Source organism: Protomyctophum parallelum (assembly GCF_964188405.1).
Source record: "Protomyctophum parallelum genome assembly, chromosome: 21".
Taxonomy (NCBI): domain Eukaryota; kingdom Metazoa; phylum Chordata; class Actinopteri; order Myctophiformes; family Myctophidae; genus Protomyctophum; species Protomyctophum parallelum.
The window spans coordinates 15145348-15169211 of NC_139713.1; the positions used below are offsets into that span (position 1 = coordinate 15145348).

The 23864-nt window shown below is 44.1% G+C and overlaps 1 protein-coding gene across 1 annotated transcript in view; it reads left to right on the forward strand.

Annotated features, from left to right (window-relative positions):
- Positions 1 to 2569: 2569 nt before the first annotated feature.
- The window catches only part of LOC310879084 (5-hydroxytryptamine receptor 4), a gene marked incomplete at its 3' end in the record, with an annotated part of 37912 nt that continues 16617 nt past the window's right edge, over positions 2570 to 23864 (forward strand). Inside the window, exons 1-5 of the mRNA XM_083793518.1 lie at positions 2570 to 2648; positions 9996 to 10154; positions 14823 to 15023; positions 18589 to 18742; positions 19939 to 20666. Of these exons, the coding sequence (XP_083649644.1) occupies positions 2620 to 2648; positions 9996 to 10154; positions 14823 to 15023; positions 18589 to 18742; positions 19939 to 20666 (1271 nt within the window). The 5' untranslated portion in view covers positions 2570 to 2619. The remainder of the gene's footprint in view (positions 2649 to 9995; positions 10155 to 14822; positions 15024 to 18588; positions 18743 to 19938; positions 20667 to 23864) is intronic.

A 23864-nucleotide genomic window follows, 5' to 3' on the forward strand; every position in this document is an offset into this window, starting at 1 on the left:
GAGTTCGATTTGTCGGGGGAGGTTGGAGTTCCATACACTGGCCATGCCATTCGGGGCCCGCTATATGCAAGTGCCTTCCTCCCTTTTAGATCTTGCTCTGTTGAGTTGACCCATGAGCCCCAAGTATACGTGAAGTCATTGACTTCCTTCAGAGCAGCGCCTCCTGTTGTTGTGAGAGGTGGATGTTCCGTTTGGATGTCATAGTCATTCAAAAGTGAAACATTATAGGGATCGTGGGATGGTTTTCCGAGCTCAATTGCACCCAAAAAGCCTGAACTTTTATCATTCAGTAGATGTGCCATTGCAGCTCAAAAGGCTTCAGAACACACAGAGAAAACCCCAGACCACAGAAAATCCACTGAATGTTCAAAGTTCCCCGGGTTGGGTGTGTGTGGGTGTAATTGAGGTCATAAAAGCTAATAGAAAAAACGAAAAATAAATGAAACTTAAATGTCATGAAACCTTTATGAAAACTAAAGAGATTGTAGCTGGGCTTAGTTGATTCACAGATAAACCAAACATAATGAAGGCTTATCTGTTTTACTACATGTAGTTCATGTAGTGTAGGCCTATTTGCGGGCTGTGAGAGTCTGTCAGGTGTCAGTCTTGTTGACTGTACAGTAATAATGCCCTCATAAAAACACACAGCAGATGTTGTGACGGGTACTAACCCATTTGTACAATTCCACCGGTGCCTTCTAAATCCTGACAGTTTTCTGAAAAGAAAATGTCGGTCGTTCTCAAACATTTTCATGACCTACAAGCTTGTAGTGCGGCACTCGGTGCCGCGCTATGAGCTCTGAGATCTGCTATTCTTCAATAGCTAAAGTATAACATAATGCTTAAAACACCAAAAGGGGTTCCAGTCCTGAATGGGTTAAGGCCGATATAACTCTGCGCTAACGGGATATCCTAGTGCAATAGTGACTGTATTATAAGCCAAAGTTCAAACCCCAGCAACTGACACACATGCACGCACACGTGCACACATGCACGCACACATCTTTACACTGTCATATCCCGCACGCTCTGCAGTGTTATTTACCTTGACCATACAGTAATTACTTGCGCAAGCAGAGTGTGCAAGTACCGTAATCGGCTGGGTATATGTCCGGTCACGGTTTTAACAGAAAGGGGAAAGGACAGACAGGAAAGAACAAACAAAGACACACAGACAGAAAGTTTACTTTTTATGTACGTGATGTATTGCCATGCTTTTTGTTCGCTCTGGATTATGAACGTCTGCTAAATGCCTAAATTGTAAAGTAAAAAGACAGCGCCCTTGTGGTTAGAGTGTCCGCCCTGAAACTGGGAGGTCGGGGGTTCGATCCCCGGCCGGGTCATACCAAAGACTGTAAATACCCAATTGCCTCCCTGCTTGGCACTCAGCATCAATGGGTTGGATTGGGGGGGGGGGGTCAAATCAACTAATGATTGCCGAGCGTGGCGCACGACTGCGGCTCAACGCTCCAAGAGATGGGTCAAATGCCAAGAACAAATTTCCCAGCGGTAACGTGTGTGACTGATTGTACGACTTTGACTTTGAATATGATACCCTAATGAGACATTTTTTTGTTTTAATATATTTGCCGGTATGTACTGTACATACATAAATACATCCATGGCTTTCCAACCAACCTTAGCGTTGTGTCATCATGTACTAATGAAGATAAGACAATCGCATAACACAGACGACCAAGAGAGAGAGAGATAAAAACAGCAAAAACCTTAAAGACCTTAAAATGTTATCTCTCTAAAAAACCAAACCCTGTTTGACTTGCACACGTGCCCCAGTTAGACCATAACTTTGTAAACCTGTCTGTCACGGGGCAACCCGTGCCCTATAGACACGAGAAGACTCCACAATGTGAAACTGAACATTACAAACGCACACTGCACAGCTGCTTCCATTAATTGACTGTCATCAAGCTCCTTGGAGGTGTGGCTATGTGCAGCATCATAATACTACTTATCTGTGTTGCCTAATGCTATCATAATTGTTTTGTGTTTGATGTGACGCCTCGGAAAACATTCAGACATCTATGAAGGAAATGTGTAATTGTATTGTCTAACTCATGGGTCATGGTTTACCTGGGTTGAGTAGATTGGTCCAATTACTAATCCTTGTGGGTGGGGTCTCACCTGGTATATAAGGGAGGCTTGTGGAAATGTTTGGGAGGGAATCCTGAGTGGAAAATGTTCAGTTTTGTTTGAGACTAACAAAGGAGACAACTCCAGGGGAGAGCTGCCAGGGCCAGGAAGGCATATCCTGGTTTCAGTTTCTTAAGTTCTTGGTTTGTTGTTTTTCCTTAGTTTAGTGTGTTCATTTCTTACTTTCTGTTATTTGAAAGTGATTGTTAAGTCGTTATTCTGGAAGTATTATTTTTTGCCTGCACAGTCAAATCCAGCATGGGTCGTTCACTCTGTGTTTTGAGGTAAATAAAATACCAAAAAAGATCTATACATTCTTGGACTGTCGATTCTTGGAGCCTTGGCCGTTCGGGGCAACTTTACACTGTCCATGTGTTCTAACTTCTTCTAACTTAATGTTCTGCAGGGCCAGAGTGTGGGGTGAGGAGGAGTGCTCTCCTCTGCTGAGCTCCATGCAGACGTCCAGTGATGGCAACGGCATCACCACCGACTCAATAGTAAGTGTCGAGGCTACCACCAGTGGCGTGCACAGATAGACACTAGGGGGTGCTAGAGCACCCCCTGCCCTTTTTGGCAATCTGCTCTAAAAAAAAAAAATTGTAGTGTGGACCATGGTGACATTGATCAAATCTTGATAAAAAACGCTTCTACTATATTATTTAGGCCCCCACAATCTAAAGCTATGTTTCTATGTCAGTGGTTCTTCGATAAATAAATAAATAGCAGACCTACGAGCTTGTAGATCTGCTATTTTTCAATAGCTAAAGCACCAAAATGCGTTCCCGCCCCAAAATGCGCTGCACAAGGTGCCCTTTTTTTCACTTGAGCACCTGCCCCTCTAAATGTCTGTGCACGCCACTGTCGAGGCTACCACTGTTGTTTTCGTCGACGATAACTATGACGAAAAGTGTTCGCCGGCGACTACCTTTTTTCACTGACGAAAACTACATGGAAACTAAATGCAGAAAGTAAGCAATGATGACTAAAACTGAGACTAAATATATTGACAATTTCGTCAACAAATAAAAACTAGACTCAAGACTGTTAGGAAGGTGACTATAGTGGACAAGAGATCCAGTATCAAGTCATTTTACACTTGGTTGCATGCTGAAAATAGCCGATCTACAATCTCACAACGTGTCGCATAACCAGTCATTATGATGGCATCAAGGCCAACTAAATCAACTGTAGATTTAGTCGACAAAAATCTTATGAGATTCGACTAAAACTAGACTAACGCTCCCAACAACTCCAACAAACAATCCAGGTGACAAAAAATATGACTAACACTAAATGTTATGTTTTATTCCAAAGACTATGACTAAACTAAAATAGAAATTTGCTGCCAAAAACAACACTGTGTCGCGCGCTATAGCACGTCGAATTAAAGTTTGATAACAGACTTGCATACCGCTTGTTTTATTCATCACAGCATCGTTATGCACTATACATTCAATGTATATGTTCTTATTAACCAAGTGGGCTCTGTCCACAAAGGAAACGATTAGTTTGTGGAATGTTAACATACATAAATCATGCATGTACTGCAAAAGAAAAGTGTCTTTGCACCGTTTAGCTTCCTTCCTGAAAATGATCATTTATTTAATATGATTATGGCAAAATAATCACAGAATGTCACTGCACCGAGAGACATGCAGCTGCTGTATACTCCCGCAGCTGCTCTATACATCTCCTTACAACAGTGTTTTACATGGTTTTGCCGTTTGTGTTAAATAACGCCATAAAAAACCCCCATTACCCTTTTCATTTCATGCACCCCCTAGAGGGCGTTAAATTGCGCACCACAAGGGGCGCACGCACCACAGTTTGGGAACCCCTGCCTTATAGCGTAGCATACAGTAGGTTCCCCACATTGTTGCTGTCGCGTGGAAACCTCATATGTCCAAAACGGTTACATTTCAGGATAAAAAAACCCCCCGCAAAAATAGTTCATACTTTAAGCTTGTAGATCTGCTATTTTGTAAATGTTTGATGCTGTTAAAGTTAAAAACTAAAAAATATGGAGATAAGAGGTTTCTGCCCAACAGCTACAATAGTATTGCTCCTCTGTCTATAAGTCTCTGTGTGAATGGAGGTGTGACCTCCAGTGTCCATGGGCCCCATGATGTCATAGGCCCAATCCCAATAGAGCGTTGCAGTCCCTCCCCCTTTCAGAACAATGAGTGGCCCAGGAAATGAATCCCAATGCATTTTTCCCATAGGCATTTCTTAAAGTATTTATTTAAAGGCGGTTACGCCGCGGACAAAGCCAACTCGGATCGTGACAAATCATGACAATGAACACAATGTTTTGGGCCGATCAAATAATTTATAAGAAGAAAAACAAAACAAATAGTGTTGTCTCCTGCCTTTATTTTCTTCTTTCTAATGATTTGATCGGCCCAAAATATTGTGTTCATTGTCATGATTTGTCACGATCCGAGTTGGCTTTGTCCGCGGCGTAACCGTCTTTAAATAAATACTTTGAGAAATGCCTATGGGGAAAATGAACGGCGATTTCTTTTCCGGGTCTCTCGAGGGGGCGGGACTGCGACGCTCTATTGCCTCCCTCAAGCCCTGAGCCCTGAACCCTCATTGACTTTAGTGACGTCAGCTGTATAAGTGCTTGAGGGTGAGAGGCTGCAAGGGCTCCAAATTGTTGTGAAAGAAATGGGACAGCACTTTGAAGATGAGTCCGCCATTCATGAGTCCATGACACTTTGCATCACTTTATAAAAACTGTCCTTATTCACAGCCAGTGCCTATACCTACATGCTTGGCCTATTTGTATCGCGTCTATTTTAGATCGTTTTATTATTAGTTTCATCAATACACTTTCCTGTGTGATAGGGGTTGTCTGTCTTAATATATAATATTATTCATTATAAATTGCATTTCCATATTCTTTTACTTTTCTCATTAGTCATTTCTCATCATGTTTCCCTTAATATTATTATTATTGTTATTAAATATACAGTATAGCCTATCCTTCCATTCCGTCTCCAGTGAGAACAGTGAGAAAGCACTATTGTGTTTGTTGACATTCTAAACGCGATACATAACTAATTTGCATACTTAAATGATTGACATTCGGAGGATCCCCCTCATTCCCCTGGTAACGCTATGAACTGTGGGTAGTTTCTTTGCCAAAGTCAGCCAAAGTCAGCATCGACGCTGACTTTGGCAAATGGCACATAAAGGGGCGGGGCTGAGCCCTCACTGACTTACCGATTTTAAAATGGGACATCGCTCAAGCCCTGGCAGACTTCACATGAACGCGCAGCTAAGTCAGTGAGGGCTCATTGAGTCAGAAAGGGAGTGGATTGGGATTGGGCCATGGACACTGGGCTCACTTATTTCCTGGACTACATGTTGTCCCAGTAAAACAGCCCTCCCCCTATCCACAAGGAGGAGCAGTGGACCAAAGCATTATGGGAATTGTAGTCCAGGGAGGAAGTGAGCCCAGTGTCCATGACATCATGGAGCCCATGCATGGACACTTTGAAATACTAAAATATCAAAAAAACACATATTACCCACGTAAAAACCCCGGGAAGGTGTTTCTTGTCTCCCAAACTTCATTAAAATAACATCTGGTGGCCCAGGCCGTAGCGTAACGGTCTGGGCACCGGACTGGTGATCCAGTCGCGGTGTGCCGCGGGTTCGACTCCCGGACCCGACACGGCCTTTACCGCATGTCATCCCCCCATCTCTCTCCCGTTTCCTGTCAGCCTACTGTCTGTCCCTTAAAAAATCAATAAAAGGCGTAAGCCGCAAAAAAAATATCTTTAAAAAAAAAAAAAACATCTGGTTGCAAAAGGGGTGAAGTGACCCTTTAAATATGTGTTGGATCCTTATTTACGAAGTATGTGTGCGACGTGTAAACAGGTACTGTAGCTCTCGTGCACATCCGGGTGGAGGAGGTGCTGGTGGGCAAAACAAAAGTACATTAAAGACTTTAATTAAACTTCCCACTGCTTAATTATTTTCTTCTTCTGCACAACGCGTTTCGCACAACACCTAACAAAGCCAACACGGCGAAACACGCCGTGCAGTCAATAAATAAATAATCATTATGTTATACTCTATACTTTTTGAAAAATCGTTAAAATGTGGCATAAATCTTTGAATATTTCAGAGGGGAGGGGGGGGGACGGACATATTTTCAGATGGGGGTCCACGGCCAAATATAGATAAAAAACATTGAGAACCACTGACAGAAACAGTCAGAAAACTATTTTTATTTGCCTCAGTCCTAAATGAAGCTTTAAGTCACTTCCTCAAAGAAGCAGAGGGAAGTTTGCTGTCTTTAAAGGCATATTTCACTTTCAAATAGTTTACTTACTCAGTGTAGTGTCCAGTATTGCATAGGGTACCAACACTACACTCAGGCTTTTGTGAAAGTCCCAGACAGTTTTCAAGTTGCTTGATTCAGTATTTAGATGTTTGATATTAGTTTTGGTGACTGATATTGTCCTTTAATACGCAAGGAAACCGTGTTTTTTTCAATTACTTTTTTTCATTTCTTTTTGCATTGTATGCTTTCGAGAAACATTGTAAATCAAGGTTTTACCACTACACAAAGTACACATACACAGCTGTTTTACGTTATCACCCACTCTAGTGAGTAAATATGAACTAGACTCTCAGAGGTCAAATAACTGATAGCACAATGTTATTATTATGTATGTATTGCCGTAGTTGAGTTTACGTAACCATAGCAGCATGAACATAATTGTCAACATAGTAATCAGCGTCCTCGTGTTTTCATTGAGCATTACATTCATTTAGGGTTTTTATCTGGATTCATTCCAGTGGTGTGTGTGTGTACTACGAAGCGAGTCGAACATGCCCAGCATATCTTTTTGTTATCTGGCTTCCACCAATCCTAACAATCAAAAATCTCACTAAGAGGGTCGACACACAACAATTTAGCTTTGTGTGCACTCTCACATAAAAGGGCCGGTCAGTCTTCGCATTCGTAAGTCTAAGTGGGTTCAACTATAGCATTGATATTATCAAAGCATTCTGCGGCACCGCTGGACTTTCTACAGTACAGATATTATAGTATGTATAGTGTATGTGTATGATAGTACAAATATTGAGAACCACTGAGGTTTTTCAGAAAAAAATACATTTTAAATAGGCAAGTTTTTTTTTTTGGTTAAAAGGGAAGTCTTTAGTCCTCCTAAACATCAACATCATTTAGAGCTCTCAGGTGGTCAGGAAGTGACTTCTACAGTCGAGGGGAGCAGAAGGCCCGGTCGCCCGCGGCGCTAATTAAGATTATATTAAACAAAGTTTTAGAGTTTCAACATAATACTGTATGCACACTAAAAGCAACACAGTGGCAGCTGACAGGTGCAGGACAGACTAATGGGAATAAAATAACTGACAATCTTTAAGTTCAAGGTTTATAATGTCACTTGCCCCATCTTTGATCTGCCTATATTTACATTTTTAATGTATATTCCATTAAATGAATGCTTGGATGTGGTCTTAAGATCCATGTACTATACAGTATGACACATTTTTAAGTTGCAGGACTCAGCAGCTGCTGTATGTTTAAAAAGACAATTAGTTTGGGTAATTTGTTCAGGAGAGGCAGCAGACCGTTGCTAAAGACATAAAATGTAATCCCATTATTAAACTCAAGGAATGATCAAGATTCGACACGTAATGTGCAGGTGCGCTCTCTCTCTCTCTCTCTCTCTCTCTCTCTCTCTCTCTCTCTCTCTCTCTCTCTCTCTCTCTCTCTCTCTCTCTCTCTCTCTCTCTCTCTCTCTCTCTCTCTCTCTCTCTCTCTCTCTCTCTCTCTCTCTCTCAAACACCAGCATGCACGCACGCACGCACGCACGCATTACAGTGCTTCATTGTCTTCATTGTTGTAGGATAATAATGGAATTATTTTGATATTGCTTGCAGCTAACATGACTGTACATAACTCATCACCCGTTATATAAAAACGATGTCGTGGAAAGCCAAAGGGTTTTGCCACAATCCGTGCTCTGAGCTCCACAGGAATACAAGAGAATTAAGTGGCAGCAGTAGGCGGTGCTCTTATATGCGTGGAACTCTTATCTGGAATATAACCTGCTCCGGGGCAGGTTAGGTATGCAGCATAATTTACCATGGCCCACGCACACATGTTTTCATTCCAGCCAAGCACAACACTATCTCGTTGAATTAATTAGCACACATTTTGCCCGTACGGGGTTTGGACTGTTGTGAAGTCAACCTCTGAGACTCTTTATCATCACTCCGTGATGTTCATCATTACGGCAGGAATGTTATGAAGTGCGGTAATGTACTTCTTTTTTTAGTGCATGCAACCATTCCCCCTCAACTTTGTTAATGTACACTAGCCTACAGTGTACAAATGGAGTTAATTAAAAACTGAGGATTTGGTTTGGTTTCCTATTACCAGTAAGAGGTCGCGTGCACGCGTCCGCCTGGGTGACGGCAGACTGCTGGGCGAGTGCTGGCGCTTTGGCGTGGGGGGGTCAGATCAACACATGGAATGAATTCTGTAATAATGGCGCGTGCCTTGAGTGTACAGGGTTTGATGGGGTCAGATCAACATGGAATGTCTGAACAGGTCAGCTCCATATATGGAGATCTAAGGGTGGCAGCGGTGGCAGTGTCTCGTGAGTGTACAGGGTTAATTTCCGGGCCTGTTGAGAACTCTCGTTTTCGCCGGCTGGACAGGTATCAGTCAAAAGGGAGACATGGAAGAGGAAGGATGGATGGGGAAGGAATCAACATATGGAATGTCAGAACAGGTTATGACATTATATCCATATACTAATATTGATGACATCAGGGATCTCCATATATGGACTTAATTGCTACAGCAGGTCACATTTACTATAGAATCTAGCATTTCCCGTCGGTGTGTTGGTTGGTTGGTCACCCCAGGCAAGACCCCAGGTCATTGTGACATCACGTGACATCAGTCACAGTTAAGCCCATATATGGAGATCCCTGATGCCATCAATATTGGCCAGCAACTCTACATCTGACCTCAAACCCTTAGATCTCCATACAGTAGATGGATATTATGTCAGTTGTTCTGACACTCCATATGTTGATCCTTCCCCTGTCACTCAAAATAAACATACATGGGGAAAGCCCCCATATATTGTGCCCAGGTCTTGTGACATCACTATGACATCATCGGGGATGATACTAAATCAGGGATCACATCATAGTAAATGCGACCTGCTGTCGCAATGAAGTCCATATATGGAGAGATCCCTGATGTCATCAATATTAGTACATGGATACTGTATATGTCTGACATTCCATAATGTCGATCCTTCCCCATCCATCCTTCCTCTTCGATGTCTTCCTCTTGACTGAAGTCGCGGTGAGACAACGCGAGCGTGTTTACGTGAGCGCGGCGGTCCCGTGAATTTGTTGCGCGCGTGTTCGTTTCGTGCACGCGCCCGCGACTCATGGAGCCGACCTGTTCTTTTTTTTTTTTTTTAAGATATTTTTTTGCGGCTTACGCCTTTTATTGATTTTTGAAGGGACAGACAGTAGGCTGACAGGAAACGGGAGAGAGATGGGGGGATGACATGCAGTAAAGGCCGTGTCGGGTCCGGGAGTCGAACCCGCGGCACACTGCGACTGGATTACCAGTCCGGTGCCCAGACCGTTACGCTACGGCCTGGGAAGCCGACCTGTTCTGACATTCCATATGTCGATCTGACCTCGTCAAGCCCTGTGCACTCGAGACACGCTCCATATATGGCCAGTGCTTCTCACCCCCAGGCGCCTTACTGGTATAGTTAACTTTATTGTGTGTGTGTGTGTGTGTGTGTGTGTGTGTGTGTGTGTAGTTTGGTGGATGACATATTGAACAGCGAACAGCAGCAGCAGCAGCTCCTGAGCTCCCTGGAGACGGCGGCCCTTGCCATCTTCCTCTCCTTCATCATCATCATGACGGTGTGTGGCAACCTGTTGGTCATGGTGGCACTCTGCAAGGACAGGCATCTACGGTGAGCTCACTCCCTTTTCCCACTGCCGCCAATAAGATCTGATTTATGACACCGATAATAATAATAATAATAATAATAATAACCAGTGATCAAAGTTAGTCGACCGCAGAATGAAAGCTGCTAGTGTGAAATCTGTATACCGAGGAGGAAAGAAAAGAAGAAAGGGAACATTCTTCGGGGGACTGGGTGATTTTGAGTATATACTTTTAAGCTCCCTTTTGTTCACAGAGAACTCAATGTAGCTCTTTCTCAGTGGCGGGACCATGTACTCGAGTACTGTACTAGTGTACTTAAGTACATTTGTTTGTTTTTTTTTGTTTTTTTGTGTGGTGCAACCACTCCAAGGAACAGCAATGTCCGTGTTCGCCTATCTATGTGACGTTAACCCATCCCATGCGCCTATGTGACTGTGAGCACCAGTAGCTATGACTATTAGTACCAGTAGGGGCGCTGTTGTGCCAGAAACAGAGAGAGAGAGAGTGCTGCACTGTTGCCTGCTAATGAGAGAGAGAGAGGGGGGGGGGGAGTTGCAACACTCAGTTCACACGGGTGTGATTATTTTGCAAGCTGATGACTTTCACATTTATAAAAGAAAATGGAAATATTGTACTTTTGTCTCCACTACATTTCTAGGAAGGGACTCTTGGGACCGAAACTTACAAAAATATATTTTGAATTAACCACTTACTGTAAGCCCTGTTTCAAATAATAATGTATAAATATATATACAACATATATACACAAATAAATATATAAATAGCCATGACATGAAATGCTCTGAAAATGGCCACCCATCTGACCATTCAACATGGCAGCCGATAGACTGGTCAGATGGGTGGTCCGCGAGAGGTTCAAGGTGGCCCTGATCCAGAAAGGGTTGACAGCTAACTGCAATACATCATAATTATGGATTATGTATGACACTACAGGCTTCTGTCATTTCTTCTCAAGATGAATGAAAGTCCTCATGTCACAGCTTTGGGCAACGCAGTGTGACCAGTGTCACAGTCACAGACTTTGCCTGTCTAGCTCTTGTGATTCTATGTTATGTTCTAGTTGTTGCACGGGGGCACAGTCGGCAGTGCTGTCGCCTCACAGCTAGAAGGTCCTGCAGGGTTCGAATCCCGCTGGGATATTACATTAGATAATTGACACTGGGTGAAAGAAATGTGTCGCAACATCATGGGATAATTAAAAAAGAAGAAAAGAAAAGTGACGTCTCCTTGTCTGCAAAAATGGAAAGTCCAATGGTGGTAAGAAACCTTGACCATAGTGTTGTTGCTGATCCTAAGTAGATTCATATGTGCAATGGGCCCTGATTACATATCGATCCTGGCTAAGGGGCAAAGTGACAAAGAGTAGTGACAAATGACAGCGAAGTAAATACAAAATTAGAAAAATATTTTTGCAGACCAAGGCAACAAAGCTCACTGTAGATATAATGCAACGTTGTGTGTTTGTGTGTGCAGGACGGTGTACATGTATGTGTGCCTGTGTGTATGTGCGCGCGTGTGTGTGTGCATGTGTACAGTACAGTGTGTTCATATACAGTAAATATGCAGTCCATTTACATGCACTCACATGCACCCATTCATTTGAGAATAAATGTGAGCAATGGGGAAACACCAGGGCAATCTGCAGCACAAACAGGCCATGACTAAAGCTAGGTTTACAGATGGCTGGAAGTGGAACCAATGGCTTGACATTCATTCCAGCACGATATTCCGAGTATTGAGAACCACTCAAATGTGGTCGAAAAGCCCCATGGCAAAGCTAGAGAGTATATCTCCAAATTGATTGTACAAAAATAGAAACTGCCAAATGAAAGTTGTGAAACTGCAGAAAATATCAACTATTTAGTATTTACACATTGATATTATTTTCTGCATGTAAAAACCTTTTCCCGAGCTAATGTCTTACTGACATTGTATTTGTATTTTGTAGTTTTGTAATATAGGTAAATATTTATAAGTGTATAAAACATCTCGACACATAAGTCACACATAGGTCACACATAGGTCACACATAAGTCATTCTGTCTCTGTAGTTATCTGCATCGACTCGCGTAACGCACTGGCATTGATTGAAGTCAAAGATCCGAAGTCCCGTTAGTCCGAACATGCGGAAAGGTTGTCGAACTGCATGCGCTGCTGGTTGTCGAACATGCGCTGCTGGTTGTCGGACATGCGCTGCTGGTTGTCGAACATGCGCTGCTCCCGTGCTTGCGGGCATGTTTAGGTTTAGGGTTAGAGATAGGGTTGGTCATTTTGGCACAACGGGAGGTCGGACCAATTATATAATAAACCTAACTAACTGACACATAAGTGGTTTGAAAACAACTGAAAAGTGAGCATCTATAGCAGCAGGCGTGCAACCAATGTCTCTACACTCCTCGCACATTTTGGAGAGCTCTTGAGGAAGGAGGGAAAGAGAGAAGATTGTCCTGCAGCTGATAAATATTCTCAAATAGCCTACCTCTGATAACGTAAGAATGTTGTGTGACTCATGAATCCATAGCCTCCTCGTGCCATTCTTGGCACATTCCGTCTCATTAGTTCCGTCCACATCGACCCTATATCCATTTGTGCACGTAGCGCACTGGCATCGGCATGCTTTATATAATAACCTAACTGAGGATGACCATGTGAAGATATATCACAGATGTCTGTTGGACATGAGACCTTATATTAGGCTCATAATATGGACATAAAAAATATGGACAAAGCGTTCCCCGGGTCTAACATGAACGTAAAATGAAGCCTGTCAGTCCTTGGATTGTAAGTCGCCATCTTTCTAGATCCGTTTGGGCCCAGCTGCAGGCCCATTGGCTGGCCCAGACAACGAGGCGGGACTTCCCCCCTTCTTCTAAGTTGGTTTTTATTTTGACTCGAGTGGGTGGGGAATCCCGATCATAGACTGTAACGGTAGCCACGCCCCTCAGAACATGCGAGACTTTATAAATGGGACCATCATTTTCCAAAAAGAATATTATGACATTAGAAATGAGACTATAACTAGTGACTGGAAGCAAAAAGTATTCATGACCATGTTTATTAAGGTAATACAGTCTAGGTGAAGTTGGGCCCAGATACATGGACTTCTATGGGGCTATGGGTTTTTTTGGGCCCAATGACAGCGCCAAACAGGCCATTATATGAACTTTCAGGAAATCCCGATTTCCTTGTGGCTTCACAAAATATCTGTCTGACTGCCCCCCTGATTAGGCTACAACGATTCTGACCACAGCGACGGCCATGCCTGCGTTTTGGACACCTCTCGTTCCGATGTGATGAGATTTTGTTTCGTCAAATCTTCCGAGTCCATGGGCGCCCCGCTGGCCTGGTGGTCCAGGCGCGTGCCACATGTGGGTCTCTGGCCTGGCAGCGCGTCGCGTTTTCGGGGTCCCGCTCATGACGACCCTTTGCTGCATGTGTCTCCCCTTCTCTCTCTCCCCCTCTTTCCTGTCTATCGTCACTTGTAGCTATCAATAAAGGGCAAAAAGCCAAACAAAATCTTCCAAGACCATGCATTGAATTGTCCAAGCAAAGCAGTTTCTGGGCTAGGTGTCAGATGTTAATGTCAAACACAGTATAGTACTATTTGGAGTATAAGACGTCAAATCCAGAAGAGGTGGGTTAAAGTACAATCGGCACCCTAACATTTGCTGCACATTGGTGACAAATCAGGAAAGAGTCTATATGCAGTTGAACCTTTGAGCAGTGTAGTCTGCAGCGTACTGTACCTTGTGTTGGAACAGCTGAGTTGAAATCTGGCATTAACAGGGCTAGCCTGGTTAATAAACCAGACTAATATCGCACGGATCCGCGGGATATTAGTCTGGGGAGGCTCAGCTTGGATTTCATTTCCAGGGAAACATTTTCTCTTTGACGCAATTGGTCAGAGCTACTGTCAGTCAAAGGTCTCAAGCATTGAACGTCACTGTACCAAAGCCCGCCCATATTGCATACCGTGTCCCTATTGGGCGCACACGTTCTCGTGTGTAGAAAATGGGCGTACAATTGAGCCTCTCCAGACCGAAATCCGCCGGTAGGCAATTTTTTTTTGCCAACGGCTGATTCGGTCTGGTTTATTAACCAGGCTATAACAGGGCATGATTTAATACCCACCAAAGCATCCTCCCAGACACATCAATCTCAATGTCCAGTGCCTCTGGGCATTGAGGGTGCTGGGCAACACTTGCTTCATGGGCCAACAGTTTATCTTCAGACAGTGATGATGTAATATCAGGATCTTTCTAAGGCGGTCGGTCTGGTTATGATAACACAAAATAAATCATCAATCCTCTGCCCCATGATCACAGGACTGTCCTTAAAGTACATTAAGATTGATTTGGCAGGACAGTTAAATTCAGTTATAGGGGACAGTTCAATGGTAAATAGACACAGCTTCAACAAAATGCATTCAGTTAAGATGTTGCCTATCTTAAACTGTGCCACAGTACTACTGACTTTGTTGTGATTGTCACAATATAAGATGTAATGAGTGTAATGTGTACCACTCTCTCCCAATAACAGTACTTTGAATGCATCTCTTGTTTTACAATAACAGTAATCTAACCAGCTGAATTTAATTTTCTCCGTATTTTTTCTCTCCTCTCCCCTCCCCTCCCCTCCCCTCCCCTCTCCTCTTCTCTTCTCTTCTCTGCAGAAAAAAGAAGACCAACTATTTCATTGTGTCTCTAGCATTCGCTGACCTGCTCGTGGCGCTGGTTGTAATGCCCTTTGCAGCCATCGAGTTGGCCACAGGTCAGTGGTACTATGGACACATCTTCTGCCTGGTCCGAACATCTTTGGATGTCCTGTTAACAACATGCTCCATATTACACCTCTGCTGTATTGCCTTGGACAGGTGTGTATAGAAGTGGGTAAGGTGAACGGTGCGAGCGTGTGTGTGTGTGTGTGTGTGTGTGTGTGTGTGTGTGTGTGTGTGTGTGTGTGTGTGTGTGTGTGTGTGTGTGTGTGTGTGTGTGTGTGTGTGTGTGTGTGTGTGTGTGTGTGTGTGTGTGTGTGTGTGTGTGTGTGTGTGTGTGTGTGTGTGTGTGTGTGTGTGTGTAGAGAGTATGCACATGCATGATTTTCCCATTAGGACACGCCCCCCTCATCTAGACTGAGTGGCAAAACATTGATGTGTTGGAGTTTGGAAGCTCGTTGGAAATCACTCAAACGCCCTGCGTGCCACCTGTTTCTATAAATGTCACATAATGCAGGAGGCAGCAAAATGTTCTGTTATATTGAAAACAAGCACTTCCAAACTCTGACACTTGGAAAAATAATCAAATGCGGGGCATTTCTTGACAGAAAGTATAGCTCATAACGTTTCTATGGTGGATTTTCATGAAGCAAAAACTTTTGCAGATAGAAAGAGGATAATTCCAGCTTTTCGTTCAGCTGCAACGTTGGTGAGTTTAACATTGCTTAATGCAATCAGACAGGACTTTTCTGTTTGGATGAATGGGGCTGTCAAGGCCAGAAAGTCGGGTATTTTTGCCACTCAGTGGGCGTTCCCGCATAACTTCCAGGTACGATGATGATGTCACGCGCATGCCCTCTATACATGCCAAGAAAAGCTCTGTGGAAGATGCATTCAACGTGTACCAGATCAGTCATGAGATCAGTCATGAGTGAGACGTGTTGTGTGTGCTTGATGATTTCGTACCAGGCTCATGCTCTCGCATGCAGCAGCGACAGGCAGTGCGGGTTTTTCCGCCCACACATTAAGGTGGGTCTTGGTATAGTAGACATTAGCTACTTCCATGTAACTGACAAAGCCTGACATGAGGTAGATGCGGATGAGGATCAAATGCAATCTTTTTCAGAGAACACTGGTCTCTCTAGCCCACAGGTTCCCAAACACGGGGTCGGGGGACCCATTCTTTATGGGTTGCGACTTGCGAGTAGATATCCCATAGTTTCCTACGTACGCTTATTATAGGCCTTTTGGTCTTCAGGCAGAGGCATGAACCACTCCGCTACGCTCAACCCCCCTTTAAACTATACGTACGTCAACAAAGAGAAGAAGTATTTCATGTGTGAAATATGATGTGATGAAGTGTAACAACGGACACTAGTCTGCAAGCCCTGCACTACGTCAAGATACTTTATAATGACAGAAATATGTGTACATCTTTTTATTTATGCCTGTCTGTTACTTTTGTTTAATTATTATTATTCCAGGCACCATGCCATCTGTTTGTGTTAATCAAGATACTGGTTATTTTGCCAACTGTTTGTGCTACTATGGGTACCATGTTATAGAGGGTATGCGCATGCATAAAATGAATGACAGATCGAGTGGCAAAGTCAGTGACAAAGTTAATTTATTGTTGATTAAAGTAATTCAATGCAATCAAATAGGACTTTTCTGTTGGATGTATGGGCTGTCAAGGCCAGAAAGTAATTTTTTGCCACTCAGTAGGCGTTCCAACATAACTTCCGGGTATGATGATGATAGCACGCGCATGCCCCCTGCAAGGGCCAAACGACCGCCAATGTCAAACACATTTATGTAACCTTGGGGTGGCGCTGTTGTTTACATAAGCGTCAAGTTCACGGGCATGGTGAGGGAGGATCGAAACCGGAAGGGCAAATGGCTTTGACCGCAGAAATACGTCAGCACATTCAAATACTGGGAGGGCGAAATGTTTGTAGTTGGGCATGTCTGACCTTTCCAAAAGGCCACTGGCTTGATGCACCTACTTCCAACTCCTCCGACCATCCTTTCCATTGATGTACAGTAGGATATCCTGTGGTAGGTCGTCATCCCACCCACATCCTCTTCTACAGAGTTCCTGCTGCATTATTTTTTGCACGCAACGTGACTGGTGCCAGGAAACCTAGAGGATCATATACTGAGCTGGCAGTGGACAGCATGCCACGCCTGGCGAGAGACTGTCGCTTCAACTCTAACTTGAATCTGAAAGAGTCCGTCTCCACACACCATAGTAGGCCCCGAGCCCTTTCCATCGGAAGTTTGTCTCTGTCCAGATCCAACTCCTTTAGATCCTTTGCCCTTTTGCTCTGCTATACGATGGACTGCAAAACACCACGGCCGTCGCTGATCCACTTCTCCGGAATGAAGCCTCCCTTTGCGACACAATGCAATGAGATCGGTTATCGTCTGGATAGCTTTTCCTTCAGTGGCTGAGCTCTATTCCAGCTACGCCACGCCATCTTCGTGTGTCAACCCATTTTGGGGCGGGAACCCGTTTTGGTGTTAGCATTGTGCTATGCTTTAGCTATTGAAAAATAGCAGATCTACAAGCTCATAGCGCGCCACCGAGTGGCGCGCTACGAGCTTGTAGGTCTGCTATTTTTGAAAAATCGGAAGAACGACTGACATGGAAACATGGCTTTTTCAGAAAACTTGTCAGGATGTGGAAGAATGTTTAGTATCTGTTCTCAGGGTAATCCTGGCCCTGTGCCATCTGTTTGTGCTACAATCCATGTGCTTCTGTGTGCCATATGATATTGTTTTTATATACGTTTATTCCAGGTACTACTATGCCCACGGGGAGGATGGGGGAAGATGAACCACTTTTTACTTAAGTTGTCCTGGAAGCAAGGCAAAATGAGATGGCAGTCAAATCTAATGATCTACACATAGTTCAGGATGTCCTCTATCAATTGAAATGATGAGTAAGCAGCTATGACAAAGGGCCATGAAAATATGACCTTTTCAAAAAAACTGGTCATGTGGCTCAATTTGCCCCAGGTAAGGGGTAAGTTGATCCAAAATTGAACCACATGATATTTTAATGTAAAGAGCTTAAACTTGAACAGATAATGTATTGAAAATAATTTAATAACAGTTTTCCCTTTTGCAAATAGTCTTATTTATCTGTTTATTTATTATTTAAACAATATAAAGACAATTAAATAAAGTTTGTTATTCAGAACCTTATAATATTTGCAATATTGTTAATACAATAAAGCAAATTTGCAAACATTTGCAAACATCCAAATTAAAGATCATTCAGTATAATTTGAGTAGCAAATACTTAATACAAAAATATGAATGGTGATTCACATTAAGAAAATTGGCTCAATTTACCCCAAGGAATTGGTTCAACTTGCCCCATGGCCACTTTTTGACAAAACATGGCTAGCTTAATGCTCCAGGCTAATGTTTAGCTAAATGTTTCACATGGGTTTTATACATTGGTATATCACCAACATGCATGATATATAAGTTTTTTTTTTTACTGTGACCAGCAAAAATCACTTTTTCGTGTATAAATGTACTTTGTCCATGTGTCTCTCATCTTCACAGTCAGGTTGAAATGGTTGGTGTGTCCTGATTTTGAGGTCACATGACAACTCATGTGTGTAGTTTTAAAGATACAGGGGGTGGTTCAACTTACCCGACGGTTCATCTTCCCCCATCCTCCCCTACTGTATGTGTTATGTTATTTCAGGTACTATGCCATCTGTTGCCAGCCGCTGGTTTACAGTCACAAGATGACGCCGGTGAGAGTCGCCGTGATGCTGGGAGGCTGCTGGCTCATCCCCACGTTCATCTCCTTCCTACCCATAATGCAAAGCTGGAACATGATTGGCATCGAGGACATAGTGAGTCATTCGGTAGCTTTAGAGGATTTTTCTGATTTTTGGGGATAGCTGGGGATCCGACCAGTATGATGTGCTCAAACAGCACCGCAGAGCTTAAGTTAAATTCTTGAAAAAAGGGGGGGATCCGTACATCAAAGGTTACCTCAACTTAAACTTGTGTCTGGGCTTGCAAGCTGCATTATTTTTTTGTGTACTTTTTGAAAAATGGATTTATTTATAATGCAAGTCATGCATGTTCCACCGCTGTTCGGACATGCGGATCCGTCGGATCATTGGTCCGTCGGATCTGCGTGTGCATCCCTATTATATAGAGCGTCGCAGTCCCGCCCCCTCGAGGGACCCGGAAAATTATTCCCCGTTCATTTTCCTCATAGACTTTTCAGAAAGTATTTATTTAAAGACGTTTACGCCGCGGACAAAGCCAACTGGAGTTGTGACAAATCACGACAATAAACAAAAAAAATTGGGCTGAACAAATAATTAGAAAGAAGAAGAAAACGGCAGGTTACAACCATAGAGTATTAAAAGGAAAGAGACTGATCTGGCGCGAAGCTCCCCCCCCCCCCTCCGCGCTATTCATGTCAGTGGAAGTTGCTCAGTGTCGTTTTGAAGCACCCGGAAGGACCGTCTATTTCCGCCTTTTTTCGCCGATTCAGCATTTGGGCACCAAATTTTTGTGCCCAAATGCGGAAGTGCAACCGAGCGCTCAATGTTAAAGCCCAGCTGCACGGGGTTTCCTCGTCATGAATCCACGGGTCCGCGACCGTCCGCCTGCAGTCCTTCCTCTTACCACTAGGGCCCATAGTGCTTCAACGTTGGAGTGCCTCACTGGCCCCTTGGTTACAACACTTTTTTTTCTTCTTTGTTTGTTGTCATGATTTGTCACGACAAGAGTTGGCTTTGTCCGCGGCGTAAACGTCTTTAAATGAATACGTTTTGAAATGTCTATGGGAAAAATGCATTGGAAACTATTTCCTGGGCCTGGCGTCGTCATGAAAGGGGCCGGGACTGCGACGCTCTATAGGGCCTAGGCTTGTTTGTCCTCTGTATAATATCGGTAATCGGTCAGAATCGGTATCGGCAGATATGATCCTGCAAATAATCGGAGGTCGGTCACGATTTCATAACCGTGCACCCCCCATAGTATAGGATGTATACTGGTTTGAATGACATAGTCGTCGTGTCTCTTCCCACAGATCGAAGAGCGGCGCGCCTTGGTGGGCGCGTCCAACGACACCTACTGCGTGTTCATTGTCAACCGGCCCTACGCTCTGATCTGCTCCGCCGTGGCCTTCTACATCCCCCTGGCCCTCATGCTCCTGGCCTACCAGCGCATCTACGTCACCGCCATGACGCACGCGCGCCAGATCGGGAACCTCCAGCGCGCCGGCTCCGCCTCCATCACCAGCACGGCTCTGTTCAACGCCAACACGGCGAGGTCCTCGTCGTCGGCGTCCTCCGACCACTCAGAGAACCACCAGCTCCGGATGACGGCGGCGGCGGCGGCGGCGTTCCCCTCCTCCTCCTCCTCCCCCTCCTCCTTCTCCTCGTCGGCGGAGCCCGCCCCGGCGATGAACAACAGCCGCATGCGCGTGGAGACCAAGGCGGCGAAGACGCTGGCCGTCATCATGGGGTGCTTCTGCCTGTGCTGGGCGCCGTTCTTCGTCACCAACGTCGTGGACCCCTTCGTGCGCTACTCGGTGCCGTGGCAGCTGTGGACGGCGTGGCTGTGGCTGGGCTACATCAACTCGGGGCTCAACCCGTTCCTCTACGCCTTCCTCAACCGGGCCTTCCGCCGGGCCTTCCTGGTGATCCTGTGCTGCGGGGACGAGCGCTACGCGCGGTCGTCGGGGAGCTACGTCCACGGCTACGCCCACAGGCCCAGTTCGGCCGCGTCCGTCAACGGGACCTCCATAGCGCTGAGGTGAGTTTTTTTTGTTTTTTTATATAAAGTATATTTATTGTTTTTTTACAAACAGACATTACACAACAAGAACATAATAACAAACAAAAGAAAAGAAAAACAGCTCAGGCACAACACTATTATGAATAAAAAGATTGAATATACAAAGACATGACAAGGACAATGAACCATAATGACAAGTGGCTTTCGAATTTTTATAGACTCCGGTCGCATTCAGGAAATACATCCATACACAGTACATAAATACATTATATTAAAAAGGCAGACAATAGTTATCATAGGCACCAAATCATTACAACAAGAGCAGACCCATGCATGCTCCAAGCACTGAGGTGAGTTGAGTTCAAATTAACCCATTTATAGACCTGACCTCGTCTTATAAATCATGACAGTTTTCTGAAAGTCGTTCTCAAACATTTTCACGTCATGGAACCGCGCTATGAGCTTGTAGATCTGCTATTTTTCAATAGCTAAAGTATAACGTAATGCTTAAAACACCAAAAGGGGTTCCCGCCCCAAAATGGGTTAAAAGATTATAAAACAAGTTCAGTATAGGTTGCAAAGAGAAGCCAGTGGATTAGGGTTTTGTGCCACCTAGCACCTGGCTCAGCGGTCCAGGCACCTTGGCCGGTATTGTCCAAGTCTGGCAGTGTGCCGCGGGTTCGACTCCCGATCCCCACGGCCTTTACTGCATGTCACCCACCCCCCCCCCCCCCCCCCCCACCCATCTCTCGCCCCCATTTCCTGTCAGCCTACTGTATGCCTACCTGCCTGCCTGCCTATGCTAGAACCATTTTCCTACTGTACAGTATGCTTTCACTCTGTCTCTCCACTGAGACGCACCTCTTCAGACTCCCACCACCCTCTCCCTCTGTCCCTTCGTGTCACCGTTGTTCCATAATAGACACTAGTTTACTATGCAGACTATTATGTTTTTAGTTTTTTTTTGTGTTGTAACCACTCCCTTACGGAGCTATGTGTGTGGGTGGCTGGCTGGGTGGGTATGAGCACGAAAACAGCATGGTTGTTTTTCACCACCTGTGCGCAACCTAGCACACACACAAACACGCACCCACGTATTAACTGTATATATGATGCTTTCGGGTGTGCCCATGCAGGGGGCCGTGCCGGTTACTGTACTGTAGTACAGTAACCGGCTCGGCCCCCTGCATGGGCTCGTTCCTGGGGGTCTGGAACTCCCCTGACTCTCCCTGTAGCAGACACATGACCACTTCTGCTCGTCAGCATTGACAAGGAACTCCAGTTTCGTCAAGGCCATATCAATTCCATGTGTCATGCAAATAGGAAATTTTGCCCTGGCAAGTTTTCCATTGTTTAGTAGTCCATTGTTATGGGCTAGTGTGCAAGTAGAAGAATGTTTTGTTGCAAGGACGTTCTTTCTTTGTGTGTTGTTTTTCCCCAGCAAAAATATTCTGATTCTCCCACAGCTGAGTCGAGTTAGTTTCAGTCATAGGATTTGGGTTTTGTATAGTCTTAGTACACATAAGTATTACATCAAAGACATTCTTCTTCTTTATTTATATATTATACACAGTACTAGTGTAAGTAACTGGACCATCCAAAGCGCTTTACAAGGTGCAGCGCGGACATTTAGAGCCTTTTATTAGGTGCTAAAGTATACAGGAAGAACGACTGACGTTTCGACCTTGCAGTCTTCATCAGAGTCACTGCTCCAGTCTCTTCTCCTTATGCAACTCATGATGTCCCTGTACCTGTGAAGCACCGGATCAGCCATTTCACGCTTGAGGCGCGTTGTTAGACTCCCTTTGTTCGCTTTAAGAGGTATTTCACATTCAACCATTCACAAATCAACCAACTTGCTCATCTGGAAGAGTGAGGGGTTCAGTGTCTTGCTCAAGGACACGTGGACATGCAGTCAGACCATGAGGACAAACCAGGGGTCCAACGAGGAACCTTCCAATTCCAAGTCGGCAGCTCTATACCTCCTAAACCTCCGCGTAGTTTAAATGTTCTATTTACTTTGTTTAAGCTAACTATTATGTAATGTTGCTGTGGTTCAACTCAACATCAACTCTGGCTCTGTGTAAAGTAATGTGATGTTTAGTAGTTTGCAAATTAGACTTTCAGCGTTACTTATAGCTTCCCCAGCACTGTTAATGATTCATTATGTGTTTTGTGTTGTGCAGAAGTGCGTGAAACAACTGACTGGTTTTGAAGATTTGCGAGGCATTTCTGATTTAATAGATGTGACCAGATTTGACTGGGAGCCTGCCATCGCGCAAAATCCAGCTTTTCACCAGAGGAGGAAAAAAAAGAAATCCCCCCAAAATGAGTTAATAATAATAATAATAATAATGAAATCGACATGTAAATATGAAATAAATGTAGCTAGGTGTAATGTTAGAGACCACAGAAGTGAACCTTTCAAGCCTGTTTTCTCAACTCGCTGTTTCTCTGCAAGACATTATTCTATGAGCCATATCTCCAAAACTGAACTCAAACTGAACAACCAATATGTCAATTTGAAGCTATGATTCCCTGCTTTCATATGACATGACAAAAACAGTCCCTCAGCCAAATTTGGTCACAGATAGTATGCTGAAAGGAAAACAGGAAAGAAAGAACAGAGAGCGAGGAAATTGAATGCAGGACAGAAGTTGAACCGATACCATTTGATGACATTTAGCCTCGCAGACCAAAGACGGCGAGTATTTATTTTAGTATTTAGTATTTATATGAATATTTTGTTGTTGTCGTTGGATAGGACCCTGGACAGGATTTTGTCCACAATTCCATGCTGTATTGATGTTGGTACCATTAGGAGTGACCACAGGCCTTGAGTAGACATCTGCATGTCTTAAGTAATGCAGATGTTTAACAATCATGTAACTCCTGAGAGCGTAAAATGAAACCAAATGTTACGGGTCCATTTGGTTTCATTTTTACAGATCTATAAAGGTCCATTTGGTTACCAACATCATCTGGGGACCACCTGGAAACCCTCTCAAGGACCACTGGCGGTCCCCGCACCACTGGTTGAAAACCACTGGTTTAGGTAAACAGGTGGGCATGGATTCATTTTACACTCCTCTCAAGAGTCTACCAGGGTCCATTTGGTTACCAACTCTCCGTCATTTAGCCGGGGACCACCTGGAACCCCCTCATGGACCACAACCACTGGTGCAGAGGGTAATACTAAAATAGTAAACCTATTTT